The sequence below is a fragment of the Cervus elaphus genome, chromosome X, assembly GCF_910594005.1.
Source record: "Cervus elaphus chromosome X, mCerEla1.1, whole genome shotgun sequence".
Classification (NCBI taxonomy): Eukaryota; Metazoa; Chordata; class Mammalia; order Artiodactyla; family Cervidae; genus Cervus; species Cervus elaphus.
The window spans coordinates 26,555,980-26,581,188 of record NC_057848.1 but is presented as its reverse complement, the minus strand read 5'-3'; the positions used below and the strand labels follow the sequence as shown (position 1 = coordinate 26,581,188).

Here is a 25,209-nt window from a genome sequence, read left to right as displayed (position 1 = left end):
CACGCTGATGGTCTCCTGGAAACATCAGTCTATCAAGCTTTTTAAAACACACCCAGTTGGCACTTACATCTTTAACAGACTATCTCACAATGTGTGTCCTTTTCAGTTCCTACTTTTGTACCTAAGCAAACAAACCTACCTATAGAACTGACTGTCTTCTCACGAACCACAAGTGGAATGAATGTTAATGTGAAAGAATTTAGAATCCACAAGGTCCTGAAAGTACAGAGGAGTTTCATGAGTTGACACAAAATGTTGATTGCACAGTATTCAGAGTATGGGCCTGCTGCTTATACCCTTGAAGAAAAGTGAACATGATAATGGCATAAAAGCCTCTGGGTAGAGTCTATGCATCTGTTCAGTCTTCAGTGAAGAAAGGGGTTTGTTTAAGCACCATGCAAGTCTGACTGACTTGATTAACCTTTCAGTGAGTGTTTTTTTCAAAAGCTGCCAAGAAATACTCCTTCAAAACTCCAGGAGTTGTCTACAGCCAACTGGCCTGCACAGCTGCTAAACACTGACTTGGAGGCTCAGATGAAATTACATATGAAGATTTAAGAAAAAGATAAAGTAAATCAACTTGTTAGGTTGATTAGGTTATAAAATTAATTCTCATAAGAAAGGAAGTCTTTCAGTCCTGTTGTTTGGTCTGACTCAAGATTTAGTAGAAGTATAATGTTGACCACATATGTAATTTTAAAGTTTCTAGTAGCCACAATAAAAAAGCTCTTAGATTTTAGTTTCTACAGTTTAATATATCTGAAGTGTTATTTCATTTATAAGCAATACATTTTAAATTTTTAAAAACACTGTAGATTTCACACCACTTACAGTTCAAAAAGTAGATTTACATACCCAAGTTATTTCAAGTGTAGGGTTTTTTTTTTTTAAGTTAACGTTAACTATGATTGACAGTTGAGCCCATCTTTCACACCAGGCATATGTCCAGTGCATGGTGAGCTGGTGTGGCTGGTCTCCACTGTCTCACTTTGCAAACAGGTGGGAGAAACAGGGATGCCACTGAAGATGGCACACTTGGTTTCTGAACAACCCCAGGATCATATCATACCTCTGTGTAGGCAAGTACGAGACTTTGAATCCAGATGGCAGAACAGAAGGACATGGAACTCACCTCCTCCCACAGATACATCTACACATGGAACAGTTCTCACAATACCTCCTGGTGGGAAATCTCGGGCACCAAGGAGCCCAAGAAAGATCTCCATGTAACACAGTAGGATGAAAGGGGGATATAAAGGGAAGAAGGACGACGGGCCTGGCACCCCTGGGAAGAAGCTCTGATAGAGGACAGGCTCCAGCCCCCTGGAAAGGCCCTCTCCAAAGGGGAGACCAGCTGGGACAGAGAGGGGGTCTTCAGAGACTCGTAGCAGGAGCACATAGCAGGCAGAGCAGAGAGCCCAGGAGAAAGGCTCTGTGCTACCTGCACACGGTCTACCGCCTGAGACACATGCCTGCTGGTTCGAGCAGGACAGGCCCAGGGGGAGGACTGTGGCTGGCTGTGTGAACAGCCTGAAGGGCTGGAGTGTGGCACGGCCACACAACTGGGGTGGCATGGAAGACACCCCAGCCATCGTAGAAGCAAAGACCCGATGTTAAGGGGTGTGTGAAGGGCAGAGTGGGGCCCTCATCAGCCTCTTCCTCATTTTCCCAGCACAGCACCAGCTCCACGAGCTCCAGGAGCATTCTGGCACCAGCAGGGCCCTCACCTGCAGAGGCAGAGCTGAAATCAGCCTCCCCACGGGGAGGGCTGGGCTGATCTCTACCATTGCCTCTGGCTCTGTCCATGTGGCACCTCCAGGACATGCAAGTGGACAGCGGGGGCTCCCTGGCTGGGACAGGTTGGGCCCGGGCAGCTGTGGGCTTTGTGGGTGTACACAGGGGCCAGGCCAGGCCTGAGCTGCTCCCCACTTCCATGGCAGGTCCAGGTGCACAACTACTGATTTCAGAGGATCTGCACTGGTGGCTTTGTGAGCACAGCACCTGACGGCCGCCAAGGCTGCCTGCCTGCACCCCCACAGAGGATGGGGTCCCAAGCAGACCTACACCAAGACAGAGGGTCATAAAAATGTCAGAAGTGAAAGAGATGTCTAAAGGAAGTAAGAGGAAAACAAAGGATTCATTACAAGAGAATCTGCACAAGGCTGCCAGCAGATTCCTCTCCAAAATCATTGCAAGTTAGAAGGGAGTGGCAAGATAAATTTGAAGTCCTGAAAGGGAAAACCCTGCAGCCTAGGATACTCTACCGAAGAGGACTATCATTTAGAAGAAAAGGAGAGGAAATTTCTCAGATATGATGCCAGAAGATGAGCCCCCCAGGTCGGAATGGTGTCCAATATGCCACTGGGGAAGAATAGAGGGCAATTACTAATAACTTCAGAAAAATGAAGACTGGGCCAAAGCAGAAATGACACTCCATTGACGATGTGTCTGGTGGTGAAAGTAAAGTCTTATGCTGTAGAGAACAATACTGCATAGGATTCTTAGATGTTAGATTTTAGATCCATGAATCAAGGAAAATTGGAAGTGGTCAAGCAGGAGATGGAAACATGGAACATTGACATCTTAGGAATCAGTAAACTAAAATAGACTGAAATGGGTGAAGTTTAATTCAGATGACCATTATATCTACTACTGTGGGCAAGAATCCCTTAGAAAAAGTGGAGTAGCCCTCATAGTCAACAAAAGAATCTGAAATGCAGTACGTGGATGCAATCTCAAAAACGAAAGAATGATCTCTCTTTGTTTCCAAGTCAAACCATTCAGTACCACAGTAATCCAAGTCTGTGCCTCAATCACTAATACTGAAGAAGCTGAAGCTGAACGGTTCTATGAAGACCTACAAGACCTTCTAGAACTAACACCCAAATGAGATGTCATTTTCATCTTAGGGGACTGGAATGCAAAAGTAGGAAGTCAAAAGATACCTGGAGTAACAGGCAAGTTTGGCCTTGGAGTACACAATGAAGCAGGGCAAAGGCTAGCAGAGTTTTGCCAAGAGAACACGCTGGTCATAGCAAACATGCTCTTCCAACAACACAAGAGACGAGACTTTACATGGACATTAACAGATGGTCAATATCAAAATCAGACTGATTATATTCTTTGCAGCTGAAGATGGAGAAGCTCCATACAGTCAACAAAAACAACAGTGGCTCATTTCATGAACTCCTCATTGCCAAATTCAGACTTCAGTTGAAGACAGTAGGGAAAAATGACCAGACCATTCAGGTGTGACCTACATCAAATCCCTTACGATTATACAGTGGAAGTGACAAATAGATTCAAGGGATTAGATCTGATAGAGTGCCTGAAGAACTGTGGACGGAGGTTCCTCACATTGTACAGGAGGCAGTGATCAAAGTGATCCCCAAGGAAAAGGAACATAAAAAGGTAAAATGGTTGTCTGAAGAGGCCTTATAAAGAGCTGAGAAAAGAGAAACAAAAGGCCAAGGAGAAAAGGAAAGATATACTCATATGAATGCAGAGTTTGAAAGAATAGCAAGGAGCGATAAGAAAGCCTTCCTCAGTGATCAATGCTAAGAAATAGAGGAAAACAGTAGAATGGGACAGTCTAGAGATCTCTTCAAGAAAATTAGAGATACCAAGGGAACATTTCATGCAAAGATGGGCACAGTAAAGGACAGAAACGGTATGGACCTAACAGAAGCAGAAGATATTAAGAACAGGTGGCAAGAATACACAGAAGAATGATACAAAAAAAAAAAAAAAACGATCTTCATGACCCAGATAACCGCAATGATGTGATCACTCACCTAGAGCCTGACATCCTGGAATGGGAAGTCAAGTGGGCCTTAGGAAGCATCACTATGAACAAAGCTAGTGGAGGTGATGGAATTCCACTTGAGATATTTCCAATCCTAAAAGATGATGTTGTGACAGGTGAATGCTTTTGAGTGAGTGTGACAGAGTGAATGTGTGATTGGGACAGGGATTTATCCTGTGACAGGAAGAGACTTGGATGCAGAAAGCATGACAGAGGGAGTGTGCGGCAGAGTGTCAGAGATGCATTCTAAGAGAGATAGGGTGTGAGAGAGAATACATGTGATGGAAAAAGCATTATAGAGTGATGTAGGAATATTATAGAAAGAGTGCATGTGACAGATGATCTGACTCAGTAAGAGAAAGTAAATGTGAGAGACTGTGTGAAAGAAAATAGATCTGTCACACATATCAGAGTGTGACAGGGAATGAACCTGACAGTGGGAGGCAGCAGCCTGGGCAAGTGGGTCAGTCCTCAGAGCCCATGTTTCCCCACAGGTGGCCATGCCAAGGTCTCCATCTGAAGGAAGTCAGCAAATTGACTGCTCAGCTTCCCAAGAAGCACTGCTGTTAAAAAAGCTAGTGGATGTGATGAAATTCCAGCAGAACTTTGCAACTCCTTAAAGGAGGATGCCATCAAGGATTTGCACTAGGTGAAAGAAGAGAAGAATGTCTAAAAAATGAAGTTAAAAAATGAACAAAGAAGTACTGTCATGCATGAAGTTACATACTTGAATGAAGTGATGTATCTGAAATGCTAGTTTCTATAGCATGATGAAGGTTGCTGTGCCTGCTGAAGAGCTGTGAGGGATGACAGGAAGCAGTCCCTGTTTAAGGTGAGAGATGACACTGAAAGCAACACAGTGGCTACAACAACCTTGGGTTTCTAAGAGGAGCAGCAGAATTATATTTACTTGGTCGGAGTTGTGGCAAGAGTCAAACTTTCCACAGCAGTGCAAAGGGCACGTGTGCATTCCAGAAAGAAATAACCTATACAATTGGTGTCTCAAACTATATAGATATAAATACAAAATGTCAGAATACCCCTCCCCCATGATAGGAAGCGTCCAGTCTTAAAGCTGTCAGAGCCCAGGCAGGGGCGGTGTGCTGCAGGGGTGGGGGCGCAGGGATGGCCGATGGGGGCTGACTATATGGGACTCGTCCAGGAAGCTAATGTATTTAGGACATTGGGAGCAGGCATCTCACTGCTGGAGTACAGACACCGGAAGGGAGAGACGAGCCTGAGCCCTGTGGTGTGGGACTGGAACTGGACAGATAGACACGGGGAGCACCGTGTGAGTCGGCTTGGCATAGCCAGACCCCATGGGCCGGAGTGCCATCAGCTCCCCGGGTCTGCCCTGAGATTGGAACTGGGGGCGGGGTGGGGGGTCCCTGGGACACGCTGGTGCCAGCACTGGGGCAGAAAAGCCTAAGACGAGTCTAGGACGCTCTTGTTTTGCCAAAAGCTACCAGGTGGTCACGACTGATGGAAAGAGCAGAGAGGACACTGAAGCCAGCACGACCAGAGGTCACTGGTTACAGCGGGGCGACGTGGGAACAGTGACAACCCCACGGATGAGACAGAAAGGAGACATGTGAGGAAACAGGGGATAAAGGAGAGTCGGCCGAGGAGCAGCGGCAACTACAGACTTCAAAGTGCTTCCCACAGATGACTCGAGAGCAGGCGGAGAGGAGAAGGGACCACTGTGGACACCACCCAAGGACCACCTGTGCAGCCTCTGGCAGGAGGCATTCGGGGTGGGGCAGGGGCACACAGCAGCGGAGTGAAGGTCCCACCACAGATGCCCCTGCCTGTCCTGGAGGCGGGTGCCCCAAACTGTCCCCGAGGCCACCTGCCCCGTGTTCCCAGGACACTCCTGCGCTCCCTGGCCCTGCTGCGTCCACTGTCCCACACCTGGAACCCCATTGGACAGCCAGCATATCAGGGAAACAAGGCAGGCCTACAGAGCTCTTCCCCAGTACTTCCCCAATTACCACAACCTTCCTATTTCACAGTAAAATGCACAGATATCAAATGCCTCACTGGGACATGAAAAAATTTGTTATTTATCCATTTAAATTCACAGAGTTAAAAAATGAACTTGATGTGTGCTGGGATGAAAATGGGGACAAATTTGAAGGCAAAAACCCTCCTAACTGGGCATCCAGTGCACAGGGTGCGGCTCGGCCACTTACCGATGAACTTGCGGCACTTGAAGCACTCCTCCAGCCACTCTGGGGTGACGATGTGCTTCACCACGGAAACGGCCATCAGGAACTTGACGGTCCGCGTCACCTTGCTGGCGATGAGGTGGGTGCACTTCTGTGCAGACTCGGCGACCTCCCCACCCAGGATGTGGAGCTTCTCAGGGCCGGAAACACAGAGCAGAGGTGAGACCATCTGGTCTGCAGAGCCGCCCGCCCAGCCTCAACCCGGGACTTGTCTAGACCGTGAATGGGGCTCTCGGCAGCACAAAATGGTGAAAGCGGTGAAGCCAGACCTACGCCACCGTGCGAGCAAAGTGGAAACTGGAAGTGACAATGTACATTTCCCTAATCCGTGCCACACAAGTCAAGATTAAAGCAGGACCTCCACTGGACACCAGGAGGACACCCCTTTGAAGAAGTAGAAAGCTCTGAGAACAAGGCAGCTCGCTACATAAGGAGTGAACCTCCCAGGCTGTCTACGCCAAAGTGAGTATTGATAAGGCACGTTAAGACACAGTCTCTAAGAAATGATGACATAAAAATCGACTTAAGACATAGACGTGTAAAAGATGATCTCTTCATACCCAACTTTAAAAGTAAAAAATAATTTTATGGTAGCATTTATAATTATTTCTTTTCCTTTAAAAAAAAATAAAGGGAAATGTTTGAATCCCTGTGATACAGGTCAACTATATTTTAACCATTCCCTCCCCAGACACAAGCCCACAATCCCTCCTGGTGTTACTTCCAGAAGTGCATTTATGTAAATAAATACAAAAACACCTGTGACCCCTGGGCCCGCCCCACCAGAGAGAACAAGTCTTGAGAAGATGGTGGGTTCATTTAGGAAACCTGAAGGGGCACAGCTACTCTCGTAAGCTAATGCCCTTATGAAAATGATATTTGCGCGGCTTTGCTAATGTGTGATTACAAGACTGCTCTTGGTCTCCTCACCTGAGTCGTCCTAACAAGAAAGAAAGCGTCTAAGGAGGAAGTAGCAGCAATAATGAGGCGGGAAAGCAACGATGTAATGATGACGCAGTTTATAAATAAACACGATGAACAACGTTACAACATGATATTCCTAATTACATGTTAACCTAATAAAACTGCTAGCCTAAAGCAAATATAAACAAAAAGGAACATTCCTAAAAATCCTTATGCGAAATAGAAGGAAATTTCACCTTTATGTACTCTTGAACTTGAACAGACTCAAATCCAGTGAAAAGCACAAAACGGGTCAGTTCCGGTGGTAACTTCTTGGAGGGAGGTGGAATATCTTCCATTCTATGAAACACACATAGAAAAGAATGGCTATTACTTCCCTAATATGTTCTTTACCAAACAAGACATTTTAATTTTAACAGTGTTAAGAAGCTCTGAGAGCTTTACCTGTGTGTGGTTTTCTGTTCTTAAAGGGAAAGTGCAGTGATTCACCTGCTCTTTCTTTCCCACCATTTACACAAAGTCGCCCCAAAGGACTCTCAGCTGGCACCCCTAGGGGAAGGGCTGATCAGGCACCACCCCCCACCCCCCAGCCTGCACTGTCCCTGGGGGTCTGTGAGGGTGGAAGGGAGGGCTTCCAGGGCCCTCTGTGGTCCCCAGTCCCCCACCGTATCCCACAGGACCCATCTCACCCCAGAAGCTCTGATGCAGAGCAAAGCTGGTCGACTCAAGCACACACTCTATATTAAACTTCTTTGCTTAAATCTGTTCAAGCCCTATTTTTAGCTTATATTTGAGACAGTCTATGAAATAAAAAAAAAATCTGTAGTGTTTTAATGATGTATATAATCACACAATTAGGCTTTTGCTAAAGAATCCAACAATCCCCAGATTGGGTGGCTGTGGGGACTGGAAGGAGGGGACTGAGGAGCAGGGAAGAGACAAAGACCCTCACTCAATGCAGCTCAGAGGGTCTCTCGGTTCTAGTTAAACCACCGGCTTACCTCCACCAGGTGAGACCAGAGCAAGTCTGACAACACCGCCACCCCAGCCCCACAGAGGGGGCTCCATCCCCCATCCTGACCTGGGTCAGGGGTCGGACGTGGGCTCCCGGGCACACACTGAGGATGCCTAGAGCCGGGTTCCAGTCCCCCCACCCCCATCCCACCACAGCAGCTCGTTTCACACAATGGGGGTTCTGGCAAGATAGAAAAAAGATAAAACTGAAGATTGGACTTTTTTTTTTTTTTAATAAGAAAGGAAAAGACACTGGCTAATCCCTGTTTATCTCCAGTGATGAAACGAGAGATGTCATGATACAGCTGCAATTCAAGCAGCGCATCCTTCCAAGTCCTGGTGGTTTAGTTGCTCAGTCGTGCCCAACTCTTTGTGACCCCATGGACTGTAGCCCGCCCGACTCCTCTGTCCATGGGGATTCTCCAGGCGAGAATACTGGAGTGAGTAGCCATGCCTTCTTCCAGGGGATCTTCCCGACCCAGGGACTGAACCCATGTCTCATGTCACCTGAATTAGCAGGCGGGTTCCTTACCACTAGTGTCACCTGGAAAGCCCTTCCAAGTGAAAATCTTAGGAATTTCCCCAACTGCCACCATTTCCTAGAACAGACTGTAAAAGATCATCAACCATTAAAAAAAAACCAAGGTGATTCTTCCTACCTGGCTCTTCTGGAAGAAGGCTGGATATTAGTTACTTCATTCTGCTTCGCTTTGGGAGGTAGTCTTACACCCTGTAATTAACAGATGATTTACCTTAGTCAACCTCCCCAGTGACACAGCAGCTTCTGAGCGCTTCCTACCCATCTCACCACACACAAGAAACACTCCCCAAGGCACAACTGGCAGAGACCACGGGCACATGCAACTGTCCAGGGAGGCCCTGGCGCTGGCCACCCTCTCTATTCACCAGACCCAACAGTTCTTAAGATGTCTTCACCCCTCTCCTAGCACTTGTGATAGATTTAATTAATCCTCAACCTTGAACTTCTCAAAACACTTTTTACTTCAAATACTTTGTGTCTCAATGGAATCTGGAAAACACAGTGATTGCAATTACACCCCTCCAGAAAGACGGAGGTTCCCCTATGAGGGTGCAGGACGGTCGGGTCACAGGACACTGGAGGGGAAGGCAGGCCTCTGACGGCCACTCTGTGTCCCAGGCACAGCGCCCGTGCTCCTAAAACCAGCTGGAGGCCCTGACGTGCAGAGATGTGGAGCCAGTGCCCCTAGAGGCCCCCACAGCCAGCCTCCCACTCTGGCTGCTGCCCCCTCACCCCTTCCTTGCCTCTAACCCAGTCTTTCTTACACAAGCACACTCATTTATGTTCTACTATGGGGAGCAACCACCTCTCCATCTGAGATGAGGGTGGAGATGACCCTCCCCGCCAAGTGAAAGGCAGCCCTACCAGAGCTGCCTACCAACCAACCCCTGGCACTCCAGTGCAGAACAGCCCATCCTGAAGGCAGCCCATCAGAGACCCCAGCCAGTGGCCTGGAAGTCCACCACCACAGTGAAGCGCTGCGGTCAGGGCTGACACTCTGGCGCCCCAGTTCCCACCTCCTGAACACCACGGAAACACACGGTCTCCCTGTATTCTGCTCTGCGGTTCTGTAAGCACTCACGTAGCTCTCTGAAGAAGTCATGGGGCTAATGTGTGTCATGTGACTGAGTAACTCCCAATATCACCAACGGAGAGGATAAAGACACAGGGTGCCCTGAACAGCTTACGACAGGCGAGAAGATTCAGCCTTCATTGGTCATGACGGCCAATTACTAAAAGAATTAGTTACAGATACAAACATATCCCTACTTCTTTGTAACACAGTAAGTAAGGTGACTAACTTGACATACCATCAACAACTCTGCTGACACTTTCAACGGAACTCTCCAAGCATCTGAAGAGAGAAACAGGTTACTTTTCAGAAACACTATGTACATAAAGGAGCCCTTATCAATATAAAAGCCCTTTCAGGACACACACACACACTATTATAAAACAGGTTAACAATAAGGACCTGCCATATAGTACAGGGAACTCTACTCCGTACTCTGTAATAGCAACGTGGGAAAAGAATCTTTAAAAACAGTAGACGTATGTACAAGTATGACTGATTCAGTTTGCTGCACACCTGAAACTAGCACAACATTATGAACCAACCGTATCCCAATAAAGAAATTAAAATGGAAGTGTATCAATAATAGCAGAAATGAGAAGCCTCTCCAGGTGTGGGTCATCCTGGACACGCAGCGGCTCGGGTGATGGCCTCCAACAAGGGGACCGTAAGGACTATTCCTGAGTTTACAGGGAAGCCTGGCGGGGGCCGAGTGTTCCGTACGAGACCAAGCTGAGCAAACCAGCAGCCTGTGGCCCAGTGCAGGCACCACCCACCCGCATGTGCTGAACCCCAGACAGTTCCGGGAGCCCCGTGGTCTGGCGTCCTAGAAACTGACTGTGAGGAGCACAGCACGTGGGGGTGGCGGCCCGGCTGGGCCCTCAAGGACACGTGTCCACCGAGGAAGGGCCTGGCGTCTGCACCACGGCTTCAGAGTGGACGTCATAGCCAGGTCTGTCCCAGGGAAGCAGGCTGGCTGTGGCTCAAAACCAGAAAGGGATTTCTTGCGACTGAGACCTTTAGGACCAGAACTGGATGGGCTCCTTCATGGGAGCACATGTTAAAGCAGCGTTCGAGCGACCACTTCCTGGAGTGACGCTCAGGTGGGTAAATGGGGTTAAGCACCATCTGGTGTACAGTCAGGGCAGTGGGCCTTCCTCGGGATCTGTGCAGCAGAAAGTGGGGGGCGGGGGGTGCCGTTTCTCACAGAGCAAGTTAACTGAGAGCTGGCTTGAAAGACAAGATCAAAAGGCTTTCTAGTGTTCCTTCCACTTCTGAGAGTCCATTTAAAAAAAGCAAACAAGAATACAAGCCAACAAAACTTCTGGGCTCAGTGCAGTGGGAGACAACGTGGAGAGGAAACAGGAGAGGAGATAAAAACCGACGTGACCCTGAAGCCAAGAGCGGTGCCTGGAGCCCCAGCCCACGGCCACAGGGAGTTGGCCTGCTTACCCAGAAGGTTCACCACCAGGTGTGGGGTCGGGGCGAAGGGGTCCTGCAGGCCAAAGGTGGTATAGCAGCCATACTGTGTCTGCTGCAGGGCCTCGAAGTTCCCCAGCAGGATGTCCCCCAGCCACTTGACATTCACGCACGGGATCTGCCACTCTTTGGCTTTCTCGTACTTTAAACCAGTTGGTCTTTTTTGGTTGGGGTCGGGGGGAGAGAAAACACATTCATTAGAGTTATCGGTGTTCAAATTTGTACTTCTGTTAACACAAACCAGCCCACACTTGCTCACACTGGACATGGCAGGGACGGTTCTGCAGAGCTGATCGGGCTGTAAGGAGGTGTCCATGTGATCATGAGGTCATCGCCCACCCTGCTTTCACCTCACCACTGTCACCTAATTTGACTGCAGCCTCCTTAATCATATGCTTTCCTTCTTCTGCTAACATTACGACAAATATCACTGCCATTCTTTCAACAGACTCTGATGTCCACCATGGAACTCTGACAGACTGAGAGATCCAGAATGGCCCTGTGCAGGCCGAGACAGAACCTCGGCTGACTGAGGGGCCCGGAGCGGCCCTGTGTGGGCCGAGACAGAACCCCGACTGACTGAGGGACCCTCAGAGGCCCTGTGTGGGCAGAGATGGAACCCTGGCTGACTGAGGGACCCCGAGAGGTCCCATGTGGGCTGAGACAGAACCCCGACTGACTGAGGGACCCTTAGAGGCCCTGTGCGGGCAGAGATGGAACCCTGGCTGACTGAGGGACCCAGAGTGGTGCCAAGCAGGCTGAGGGCGGACGTGGCGGTGGCTGCGTTTACTCTCTGCAGATGAGGATGGTGTTGCTGCGGCACAGGTAGCCCGTGTACTTGGCACCTGCCAGGTACACCATTCGCTTCAGGTCGTCCCTGTCGCTGTTGACGAACCCAGTCACGGAGATAATCTGGGGGGGAAAGGTCCAGTAAGGTCAAGATGTAATGATGGTTTAACCCAGTTAGTGTGACTCTTTCTTCTCCCTGTTGGTTGCGCTACAGACACACGTGTTTCCATTCCTCCTCCGGCATTGAGGGGCACTTGGCGACATCACCTCTGAGAATGCTGTCACTGCTGACAATGCTGCACATGAGACAGCAAGGGGGGACGGAAAGCAAACATACCAAATGGAGAATGTTTTCCTGTGTTAGCATGACACTGTTCCGATCATGTTAATGGAAGTTACTTTACTAAGCCTACGAATATTGGTCAGTTCCTCTTACTGATCCCGGTTTTGGGCTCATCTGACAGGGAGAACCGACAGGAGATGATGTCCGCCCAGCTGTGGCCACTTCTGGTGTCAGACGCTTAATTGTAAAGTGAAAGTGAAGTCGCTCAGTCATGTCTGACTCTTTGCGGCCCTATGAACTGTAGCCCTCCAGGCTCCTCTGTCCATGGGATCTTCCAGAAAAGGATACTGCAGTGGGTTGCCATTTCCTTCTCCAGTGGATCTTCCCAACCCAGGGATTGAACCCGGGTCTCCTGCATTGCAGGCAGGAGCCACCAGGGCGTAGGCATTTATTAAACAGTGTCAAAGACTTGGGGGAACCTGTTAAATGTCAGGAAGCTGAGACTGTGACAGGGGGACAGACAAGGAAACAAGATGCTGGTTCTGTTCAGGGAGGCAGGGAGAGCCTTACATGCTGGGAGCACGGCTTGTCCCCCAGCGGGAAGGCCAGTGGAAAGTGCAGGGCCCGATGGGGCGGCACCAGCTTCTTCTTCTTCAGGACCGTGTTCAGCCAGTGTGCCGTGATGCACCTCTTCCTCTCCTTTATCGCCTGCAAACACAACAATACGGGCCGGTCGTTGGGGGCTTTACTGCAGGTGACATACAGAACTGTGTAACTACAAGGTCATTTTTACTGGAAGTCCAATAAATATAGGAATTTCAGGAGCTTAGCACTCAATTTACTAAGTTAATAAACTACAACAGTGTCATAGGTTAACTTGAACACAACCTGAAACGCAGGAACAAGAGCCGACCACGGGGAGGAGAGCTGACAGCCCAGGAAATGACTTTAATCATGGAAAGAGATGACACTCCCGATCATCAGAATTCAAATTGCCCCGTGAGAATACAGCGAGTTATGAAAACGTAACTGCCCCTGAAGTTAACCGCGGGATGACCCCTACGTGCTCTTCACCAGGCATTTCTCAGAGGCCATGTACCACATACACACTAACGGCAGTCAGTCCATGAACAAGAACCCATCAGAGAAGAACAGAAATGAGCCCTGAGGGGATGAGTGCAGGCCGCCCCGAGGGGGAGCTGCCTGTCAGCAGCTCCGAGCGACCCTGCTCCCGCCGCTCCATGCTCGGGTGGCCCTGCCGGGGCGGACGATGTCCACCTCCCCCTCATTGGGAACCTGCCTTTCCTCCCCAGTCCTCACAGACAGAGAAGCCAGGGGCCAGAGGTGTCCACATGCCAAAGGTGGATGGAAACCAGTGAGAAGCGGTTTCCTGTCTTCAGAGGTGGGAGAAAGACCTTTCCAAGCATGACCGTCCCAGCATCTCTCAGAGTCCCCCAGTCCCAGAAGAGCTGAGCCCTCACCTGTGTGAACAGCCCGCTGACCTGACTCTCGCAGAGCAGGTGGGTGCAGCGGCTCGAGAACGTGGGGTCCACGGCTCCTCCATGTGTCTGGATGATCTGCACACACATGAGACCCACGGTCAGTCAGCTCCCACGCCCGGGGAAGAGGGACTTGTGATCTCCAGTCGGACAGCAGTTCACGAGACCCACCACATCATGTACACAGTGTATTTCCCAAAGTGTGAATGAACTATCAGTTATATCTATGCGCTTTCCCACCCAGCACTACACAGCAAAAATGAACTCTAAGCCCCGTTTCATCTGAACTTCTGGAGGAAGAGCGGGATGCTCTCTTTCTAAGACAGGGCGCTGTGGACGTTTTAGATAAACCAGCTGATCTGAGCTGTGGGGCGTCCCACGTCTCAGGGGGCCGGCTGAACCCCGACCCCCACCCCAGGTGCCATGAGCACTTCCCCTGCTGGGACAGCGAGAAAGGTGTCAGACATCGCCAACTGGTCCCTGGGGCCAGAAGCACTGCCTTTAAGAAACTTTATTCTAAAAGGGAAAAAAGAAAGCAAAGCAAGATGAAGTTAAATTCAGTTTCTGAATTTCTGAATTTTTTGATACCGTCCTGTAACCCAACTGCAGTGGTTACACGGTCGTGTGGCACTGAGGGGAACACCGTTACCAAAAGGGTGAGAACTTCTTGGGTTGGCAAAAAAGTTCCTTTGCTTTCTTTAACTAAAAGACATACTTTTTATCTGCCCCAAGAACTTTACTGAACAACGTATTCACTGTTCTGTTCCACTACCGTCGGCCATTTTTCAGGCAACTTCATAATTCCATTTTCCCAAGACTTTTTATCTTTCTGAGCAAAGAACTGTTCCAGGTGCCTTTTACAGTCTTCCAGACAATTAAAAAAAAATTTTTTTTTCCAGTAAGAGAATCTTGTAAAGACCAAAATAAATGGAAATTCAAAGGCGCCATGTTTGGTGAATAAGGTGGATGAATCAGAACTTCCCAGACAAGCTCTAACAGTTTTTGCCTGGTCATCAAACATCAACGAAAAATGGAAGAATGTGAGTTTTCTGTTGGTTAATTCCGGGTGCTTTTCATCAAGGGCTGCTTTCAGATGGTCTAATCAGGAGGAGTACTTGTTGGAATTAATCGTTTGGTCTTCCAGAAGGAGCTCACAACAGAGGACTCCCTTCCATTCCCTCCATATACACAATACCACCTTCTTTGGTGTGGTTGGTGGTAGTTCATTTCACTTGCCCCCAAATCTCTTCTGTTCATTATTGTACAGTATTGCTTCATCACTGGTCACAATTTGTTGTAAAAACAAAACGTTTTTTTGTTATGTTTCAGTAGAGAACTGCATGTGGAAAAATAGTCAGGAAGGCTTTTTTCGCTTCCCTTGTGTGGAACCCAAACATCAAAGTAATGAACACAGCCAGGCTGGTACAATTCATTCTCAGTGCTGGATTTGGATGTTCTGAGTATGTTGGCTATCTCACATGTGGTATAATGTTGACTGTTTTCAGCTAACATCTCGATTTGGTCGCTATCAACTTCAATGGGTCTGCCCAGCTGAGGGGCATCATCCAGCAAGACACCTCCAGCAGGAAACTTTGCAAAGCACTTCTGGCACGTTTGATCAGTCACAGCACCTTCTCCATACACTGGACAAAGCTCTCTCTCTCTCTCTCTCTTTTTTTTTTCAATTGTGTTTTTACCTTTCTTTAAATAATTAAGCATAATATGCCCGAAATATTCCTTTGTTTCTTTCATCTTCAATATTAACATGGCTGCACAGAAATTCACCAATTTTGATAACTGTTTAAAAGAATGCACACTGATAAGACAGCTGTCACAGAACAATCTAACAAAATTGTTTTGCATGAAGTTAAAGTCAATTAAGTGCTATCAGAGCCATCTTACAGTAAAAACAAATGAGCTTCTTGGCCAACCCAGCGGTTATAGGCGTAGGTACACGTGTATGTGTGTGTGCAGGTACATGTATCTCAGTGACCTCACCCTTTTCCAGGGGGCCAGCAGCTGCTTGTCAGACATCTGGTGTCTGGATAATCCACGATTGCAAACACACATCCCAGGAAGAAGCCTTCTTCTGGGACTAGAACAGAATTATACAAGGAAAATGAATTAGAACCCCCATTCTGTGAATGTGTGCACAAAACATGAAAAAGTTCAGAGTTTGATGTGAATTTATGAAGTTAGTCATGCTTTCCCATGATGTCTCCACCAGTAGTCTGAGGACCTCTGCAAAAGGTCCTACAAATACAGCTGCTACAAATGGAGCTACTCAATCACCAATATTACGTGATTCAAAACTGGGAACCACCAGAGTTTATGTCTGGGTGCCAAGTGCTCCGAGTGGTCCTTGAGACAGCCCACCATTCCAAGGGCACCGGTGTTCACTTCAGGGTAGGGACGGAGGCCCAAACCACCGGAGAAACCTAACAATTCCTAACTATAGCTCCTATTTTCTAAGTATTACCCTGACATGAATCCTTAGCCTGCCCTCAAACGCTCTCAGAGAAGGTACAAGGGTTTCAGGAGAGGGAAAGACAGAGATGCATATTACTAACTCTCCACTGCTGGGTCATGTCCAAACAGCGGGGGCTGAGCCTGCGCCTAGGCGGCGGGGTCTTCAGGGCCTGGGCCGTCTGGCCGGGTGGCTGTACCGTCGGCGTCGACTGCATCTGCTGCTGCTGCAAGTGGGCAAGCTGCTGCTGCAGGGGCGGCTGGGGCTGCTGGGGGAACTGGTGCAGGTGGGCCTGTGGTGGCTGGAATGGGTGCAGCGGGGGTGGAGAGTAGGGCTGCTGCAGCAGGTGCCACTGCTGGAACTGCAGGAGCTGCTGGGGCTGCAGGTGCAGGATGGGGTGCGGGGCTGGGGCTGGCTCCAGGGCCATCTTCACCTGGCTGAGCAGCACCATGCTCAAGGGGCCCTGCTGGCCTTGGTTCACCTGCTGTTCCAGCGCCTTCATCGGCACCGAGAGGGACTGCAGGATCTGGAAGCAGAGGTCAGGCAAGGTCGTGTCAATAGCTGCTGCCCTCAACTCACAGGCCCCTCAGAGAGCAGAGCAGCACACCCTACACACCGTGGGCTAACTCTCAACAGCAGGAGGTTTCAGACACACCCACGGTCCCCCCATGTGCATACACACTGCCAGCGCACTGAAGTGAACATACTCATACTTGAGACCTCTTCACCAAAACGTGAAACAGAGTAAGTAAGTAAAATGGAAGAGGCTACTGAATGGACATGGGCAGATATACACCCTGGAGTGGCTGACTCGCTCCAGAGCAGAAGGACTGGAGCGGGAGATGTATGCTGTTCTGTCCCGCTGACCCCCACAGTCCTGCTGTAAGCCCAATGCCCCGCCATGCCCCGCCTCACCCGGGCCATATAGCCTGCCCAAGCATCCCTCCCACAGCTGCTGTTTCCCAACAAAGGGTCCAGAGGACGCCAAGACCCCACCTGCATGAAGGCACAGGGCTCTGCAACGGTGGACGGCAGCCGCCAGCCACCCCCGTCTGCGGCCACCCTGCTCCGCCACACACACAAGGGACAGGAGAGACCCAGCCCCAGGGCTGTGCATGCGGGTAGCCTTCCCCAGGTCAGAGGCCCGTGCACAGCTGTCCATTCCCCGTCCTCAGGGTGAGGCGGGGCCCTGCACACACACTGGACAGAAGACCACAGGCTGGAGCTCACGCGGGCCACAGTCAAGAGTATGCGAACCAAGAACTTCCAGATGTTCAAGATGAAGGCAGAGGAAGCAGACATCAAATTGCCAACACCCACTGGATCATAGAAAAAGCAAAAGAATTCCAGAAAAAACATCTACTTCTACTTTACTGACTACGCCAAAGATTCTGACTGCGTGGATCACAACAAACTGTGGAAAATTCTTAAAGGGATGGGAATACCAGACCACTGTACCTGCCTCCTGAGAAATCTGTATGCAGGTCAAGAAGCAACAGTTAGAGCTGGACATGGAACAATGGATTGGTTCAAAATTGGGAAAGGAGTATGTCAAGGCCGTAAATTGTCACACTGCTTATTTAACTTATATGCAGAGTACATTATGTGAAATGCTGGGCAGGATGACTCAAAAGGTGGAATCAAAATTGCTGGGAAAATATCAATAACCTGAGATATGCAGATGGACACCACTCCTATGGCAGAAAGCAAAGAACTAAAGAGCCTCTTAATGAAAGTGAAAGAGGGGAGTGAAAAAGTTGGCTTTAAACTCAACATTCAAAAACTGAGATCATGGCAACCGAACCCATCACTTAATGGCAAATAGATGGGGAAACAACAGAAGCAGTGAGAGACTAGTTTCTTGGGCTCCAAAATCATTGCAGATGGTGACTGCAGCCATGAAATTAAAAGATGCTTACTCCTTGGAAGAAAAGCTATAACTAACCTAGACAGCATATTAAAAAGCAGAAGAAAAAAAAAAAAAAAGCAGAGACATTCCTTTACGGACAAAGGTCCGTAAAGTCAAAGCTATGATTTTTCCAGTAGTCATGTATGGATGTGCGAGTTGGACTATAAAGAAAGCTAAGCATCGAAGAATAGTTGCTTTTGTACTGTGGTGTTAGAGAAGACTCTTGAGGGTCCCTTGGACCGCAAGGAGATCCATCCAGTCCATCCTAAAGGAAATCAGTCCTGAATATTCATTGGAAGGACTGATGTTGAAACTGAAACTTCAATACTTTGGCCACCTGATGCGAATAAGTGACTCATTTGAAAAGACCCTGATACTGGAAAGATTGAAGGCAGGAGCAGTAGGGGCCGACAGAGGATGAGATGGTTGGATGGCATCACAGACTCAATGGACATGAGTTTGAGTCAACCCCAGGAGTTGGTGATGGACAGGGATTCCTTGGCGAGCTGCAGTCCATGGGGTCTCAAAGAGTCGGACATGATTGAATGACTGAAATGAACTGAACTGAACTCCCTCCCCACAATACAACTGGACAAACGAGCTTAAATAAGTGACCACCTTTGCCCCCTTGTGTCAAGGTGGAAATTAGTCACTGAAGAGACCTGCAAACAGAGGAAGCCAAAATAAACAAAGAGGGAACCGCTCTGGAAGTGACAGGTGCAACAGATTAAAACCCTGTAGTTAGCACTGACTAAGCATTGGAAGGGGCTTGTGGACATTGAAAATAAGTTTAAGCTGGAACAAGGAAACTGAACTGACCCCACACTGTCCTCAACAGCTCCAGAGAAATTCCTAGATATCTTCTTCTTATCTTTTTATTTTTTTTATTTTATTTTTAAGTTCTTTATTACTCCTTCACTCTGGTTGAAAATGGAAAACCACTCCTCCAAGCTCTCCCTCTCTTTCCTCCAGCTGCACTTCCAGCCAGAGTTCTCAAGACCTTCACGTAGGCTACCTAGTGTAGTTATTATTTCATTTCTTGACAGTCTATCCCATCTAGATGGGAATCTCCATGGAGGCCTGGAACAGTGTCCAGCAAAAAATGTTCCTTGACTTACCGAATAGATAAAGCTACTCTAGAAAATGTAATAAAACATTCTTCTTAGCCAGGAGTGGGGAAGTACTTGTTAAATATTGTTTTAAGCCCGTAACAGATTAATATCAAGAATATACCAATATTTTCAATAACCCACTGATCAAGAAGATAACTGCAATTCTGACTTGTGGAAATGGGCAAAAGATACAAATAGGCTAGTTATAGAATAGAAAAACCCCAAAGGTCGCAGCATACGGTAGGAGTGGAGATGGGTGCAGCCATAACAGGGAGCAGCCTGGCACGGCCGCATCCAGTGAAGCCTGCGAATCCCTGAACACCAGCATTTCTGCTCCTGGGAAACTATGACCAGTCCCCTCAGTGGGGTGTATGAGGGTGTCTTCACGGTGTCGCCTGTGGGGGCAGGAGTCAGAGCCATGTAGGTGACCCACTGATACTCCTTCTTCCCTAATGTCAGACCCTCAGGTGGGTTTGGTTAATTCATGAGCTTCCACTTGTGGTATGGAGGACAGCAGAAGCCAACACGCTAGACCTTTGCTTGGTACATTCTTTGGGCTTTCCTCCCACATGTCTGGCCAGAGTCCCCACACCTACTCTCTGCATTCCCATGTGAATCTGGTTCTGCCTTGACACAGAATTTTCTCCAGGGATGATGGTGAAAATGTATTAATATCGACTAAACATACAACTGGGCTTCCCTGGTGGCTCAGCTGGTAAAGAATCTGCCTGCAATGTGGAAGACCTGGGTTCAATCACAGAAAACTAACCAATCTAGTCACATGGACTGAAGCCTTGTCTAAGTCAATGAAACTATGAGCCATGCTGTGTAGGGCCACCAAAGATGGATGGGTCATGGCGGAGAGTTCTGACAAAATGTGGTCTACTGGAGAAGGGAATGGCAAACCACTTCAGTACTCTTGCCTTGAGAACCCCATGAACAGAATGAAAAGGCAAAAAGATAGAACACTGAAAGATGAACTCCCCAGGTTGGTAGGTGCTCAATATGCTACTGGAGATCACTGGAGAAATAACTCCAGAAAGAACAAAGAAATGGAGCCAAAGGAAAAACAACACCCAGTTGTGGATGTGACTGGTGATGGAAGGAAAGTCCGATGGCTGTAAAGAGCAATATTACATAGTGGAGTGTTAGGTCCATGAATCAAGGCAAATTGGAAGTGGTCAAACAGGAGATGGCGAGAGTGAACGTCAATATTTTAGGACGTTCCCTAATTTTTCCCTCTCCCAGCTGGTAACCACTAGTTTGTTCTGTGTCTGTGAGTCAGATTGTTCTATTTTAACATTCAGTAGTTTTTCAGTTGCTCAGTCATGTCTGACTATTTGTGAACCCATGGACTTGCAGCACAATATGTTTCCCAGTCCTTCACCATCTCCCAGAACTTGCTCAACCTCATACCCAATGAGGTGGTGATGCCATCCAACCATCTCACCCTCTGTCCTCCCCTTCTTCTCCTGCATTCAATATTTCCCAACATCAAGGTCTTTTCTAATGAGTCAGTTATTTGCATCAGGTGGCCAAAGTATTGGCATTTCAGCGTCAGCATCAGTCCTTCCAATGAAAATTCAGGACTGATTTCCTTTGGGATGGACTGGTTGGATCTCCTTGCAGTCCAAGGGACTCTCAGGAGTCTTCTCCAACACCACCGTTCAAAAGCATCAATTCTTCAGTGCTCAGCCTTCTATATGGTCCAACTCTCACATCCATGCATGACTACTGGAAAAACCACAGCTTTGACTAGATGAACCTTTGTCAGCAAAGCAATGGTCTCTGCTTTTTAATATGCTGTCTAGGTGTGTCATAGCTTTTCTTCCAAGGAGCAAGTGTCTTTTAATTTCATGGCTGCAGTCACCATCTGCAGTGGTTTTGGAGCCCAAGAAAATAAAGTCTGTCACTGTTTCCATTGTTTCCCCATCTATTTGCCATGAAGTGATGGGACCAGATGCCGTGATCTTCATTTTTTGAGTGTTGAATTTTAAGCCAGCTGTTTCACTCTCCTCTTTCACCTTCATCAAGAGGCTCTTTAGTTCCTCTTCGCTTTGTGGCATAAGGGTAGTGTCATCTGCGTATCTGAGGTTATTAGTCTGTTTTATATTTTTAAAATTCAACATCTAAGTGTGATCATACAGTGTTTTTCTCTATCAGACTCATTTCACTTAGCATATTGCCTTCCAAGTCCATCCATTTTGCTGCAAATGGCAAAATGCCATTTGTTACTATGGCTATGTAGTATTCCATTATGTATATGTGTGTGTGTTTGTGTGTGTGTGCCACACCTTATTTATCCATTCATCCATTAATGGACACTTAGAATGCTTCCATATCTTGACATACCATGAACATTGGGGTGCATGTATCTTTTCAAATTAGAGGTTTGTTGTTGTTGTTATTGTTTTCAGATATATACTCAGGAGTGGAATGCTTGGTCACACAGTTCAATTTTAGTTTTCTGAGAAACGTCCCTACTGTTTTCCACAATGACTGTGCCAATTTACATTCCCACCAACAGTGCACAAAGATCCCCTTTTTGCCACATCCTTGGTACCATTTGTTATTTGTGTTCTTTTTGATGATAGCCATTCTCACAGGTATGAGGTGACATTTCATTGTGATTTTGATTTGCATTTCCCTGATGGGTTCGTGATGTTGGGCACATTTTCATGTGCCTGTTAGCTATCCATATATCTACTTTGGCAAAGTTTTTATTCAGTTTTTCTGCCCACTTTTAAAGTTGTTTTTTTTTTTTTTTAATTTTCCGACACTATGTTTTTGAACTATTTATATATGTTGGCTATTAACCGCAAATCAGTCATTTGCAACATTTTCTCTCATTCAGTAGGTTCTTTTCATTTTTTCAATGGTTTCTTTTGCTGTGAAAGAACTTTTAGGTTAAGTTAGGTCCCTGTGCCATGCTAAGTAGCTTCAGTCGTGTCTGACCCTTTGCCACCCTATTGACTATAGCTGACCAGGCTCCTCTGTCCATGGAATTCTCCAGGCAAGAATACTGGAGTGGGTTTCCATGCCCTAATTCAGGGTATCTTCCTGACCCAGGGATTGAACCTTCGTCTCTTATGTCTTCTGCCTTGGCAGGCAAGTTCTTTATCAGTAGTGCCACCTAGGAAGCCCATTTGTCTTTTTTTAAATTTTATTTCTTTTACTTTAGGAGATGGATCCCAAAACAATGCTATTGTGATTTATGTCAGAGTGTGTTCTGCCCATGTTTTCATCCAGAAGTTTTACATATTCAATCTTACACATAGGTCTTGAAACCATTTTGACTTTGTTTTTATATACAGTGTTAGATGATATTCTAATTTCATTCTTTTATATGCAGCTGTCCAGTTTTCCCAGCACTACTTACTGGAGAGACTGTATTTTCTCCACTGTATACTGCTTTCTTGCCTCCTTTGTTGTAGATTAATTGACCATAGGTGCATAGGCTTGTTTCTATTATTTCTATCCTATTTCACTGATCTGTATGTCTGTTTTTGTGCCAGTACCATACTGTTTTGATTACTAAAGCTTTGTATTGTGGTCTAAGGTCAAGAAGCTGGATTCCTCCAGCTCTGTTTTGTTTTTTTTTTCCACTTTATTTGACACTGTCTGGTCTTTGTTGTGGCACATGGGATCTTTGATATTCACTGAGGCATGTGGGATCCTCATGTGTGGCTTTCGGAATCCTCAGTTTCAGCACTTGGGATCTTTTTAGATGTGGCATGCAGGGTCTTTAGCTGCAGCACGTGAACTCTAAGTTGTGGCATGTGAATCTAAGATGCAGCATACTAACTCTTAGTTGCTGCATGTGGAATCTAGTACTCTGATCAGGAATCAAACCTGGGCCCCCTACATTGAGAGAATAGAGTCTTAGCCATTGGACCACATGGGAGGGCACTGAGTAGGGCTTCTGTCAAGGGGACACACTGGTTCTATCTAGCTTGCCCGAGCTGTGTCTAGAGACATTTAATTTAGGTGCTGTTTCAGCTCCCAGTTTGCAAGAATCGACAAGGAACCCATCCCTTGATGGTGATGGGAGACTTCCAGCATGGAGCCAAGGTCCACTGGGAGATCAGTGCTTGTGTGCCTTAGATGCAGACTTGCTTGAGACATAGCAAGCTTCCCAGTAACCACATGGCAGACTTAAGTGTCAGGAACCTCGCCACCTCCTGTACCTCCCCTGAGTCCTCACTGCCCCGTGAGGCATGTGCCCCTACAATTACCCATGTGGGGAAGCAGAGGCTCAGAGTGGGTGAGCCAGGCAGCTGGGGATCAGCAGGGCTGAGGTGCCCACCTTGGCATCTCCTCACCTGACCTCTCTCTCATCCACTGGGCTGGGCTCCTGGGCTCTGGCAGGCTGATGCCTCAAGGTCAGAGGCATTTCTGATTCTGGAAATCTCAGGAAGATCCTCATCCCCAGGAGCAGAGTTGGAGTGGTGGGCATTAGTGGGGTGGGTCGCCCATGTGGGCCACCTTGCATGGCTGCCACTTTGATGCTAGAGCACCGGGCCCCAGAGCAGGATGGCAACTGTCACAGCCTGGACACAGAGCCAGATGGAGGTCCCATGGACAGCGGTCACAGGAAAGGGAGCTATACTGTGTGTGAAGGCCCAGGGTGACTGCCCCTTCCCACATGCCTAGGACAGGGGTGTGCAGAGCAAGGCTGGCCTGGGGTGGACATGGGCAGACTGCGGAGCCCAGACGATGGTGGCCTGTCCTCCTTCTGTGTCCCTGGGACCTCAGCCAATGCCTCTACAGCCCCCACCTTGGGGTTCCCACAGACCGATGGCAGGGCCCAGAGAGGGTCTGTGTGGGGGACTGGCTGCCTGGCCAGCAACAGTGCACAGAGGGCCAGATGGCTGTACCCTTGAGCATGGACCCCCTCCTTGGATGAAGCTATGCTTGACTGCAAGGTTACCAGGCAGAACCCTCAAAGCACATGTAAACACAGAGGATGGGCTGACTTTGAGGGTCACACGTCTGTCGGTGTGCATCTGCCTGGCCCCAGGACGCCAGGACCAGAAGGCTATGCCTGGTTTACACAAGGGCTTGGCCTGAGACTTCACACCTGTGCACGAGTGTCATGGTACCCACTGCCATGATGAGCGTAGACCAAGAGGCTGACACGCTGACCAGCCTGGGTGCAGCCAGTCCCTTATTAGGTCACTTAATGACTGCCTTGTGATGTCAGCCCCGAGCGAGCAGAGACCTTTGGTGAGGGACTGAGCACCCTTGTGAGACTGGACTGTTCCTGGCCACTGCACTGTCCCTTTTCCAGGAAGGAGGGATGTACCACCCTCCACCATGGCTGTGGACAGGAGGGCCCCCCTCAATGGACAGGGTCCCTGACTTTGGAGGGGTGCTCCCTTTCTTCCAAACACAGGGGCTCCAGCCCTCAGCTTAGGGAGTTGCGCTCCTCCCTGTGGACCTTTCAGTCACCCTGGCCCAGCCCATGCCCACAGGCCACCGCAGCTTCAGGCTGCTGCTGGAAGAGAGTGCTTTCCTGGCTTTGAGTGGAGAGCCTTTGTTGAAGAGGCTGCACACCAATGTAGTGCCCTACCTGGGGGGAGAGGGCAGCCTCCTCTCCCTCCACTTTCCCAGGAAGCGGTGGACCATCATCAACAGTCACTGCTTTGTGTCCATCTGGTGGGAGGATGGCACTTGCATAGGCATCAGTGAGGGGCTCTTAGAGAATATTTTGGAAAGGGTGGGCTCAGACAAGGTGTTTGGGACAGACTGTATGAAGAGCTTCATCTGCCAGCTTAGCCCGTATGGATTCAGCAAAGCACACCAGAATGTGCTCACCTTGCTCTGCCTGAACAACCTGCTTACAGAGGAGCCACCTGTCTGTGTCTTGAGCAAGGTAAAGGCAGGGGAGTACTTGCTAGGCCCTGGAGGCAGGGTGCCAGCCAACCTCAGGACCGCCAGAGTTGGTGGCAGGCCTGCCGGGAAAGCTATGTGTAAAGACAGGACTGGGGACTGGTGTATGTGCCCTGGGGGAAGCAGGTGGGGGAGGGTTTTGTATGCCCCTATGACTCCCTCGTGGCTCAGACCTGAAAGAATCCACCTGCAAGG

At 48.4% G+C, this 25,209-nt stretch overlaps 1 protein-coding gene across 1 annotated transcript; it reads right to left on the bottom strand.

Annotated features, from left to right (window-relative positions):
• Nucleotides 1-1,452: 1,452 nt before the first annotated feature.
• Nucleotides 1,453-17,025, bottom strand: LOC122689412 (PAX-interacting protein 1-like). Its single transcript, XM_043895812.1, is given in 14 exon segments — nucleotides 1,453-1,727; nucleotides 5,998-6,166; nucleotides 7,194-7,296; nucleotides 8,631-8,701; nucleotides 9,823-9,866; nucleotides 11,037-11,221; nucleotides 11,854-11,975; nucleotides 12,706-12,843; nucleotides 13,617-13,712; nucleotides 15,633-15,671; nucleotides 15,674-15,729; nucleotides 16,205-16,252; nucleotides 16,255-16,627; nucleotides 17,017-17,025. Coding segments are annotated over 14 exon segments (1,728 nt in total).
• Between the last annotated feature and the right edge of the window lie 8,184 nt (nucleotides 17,026-25,209).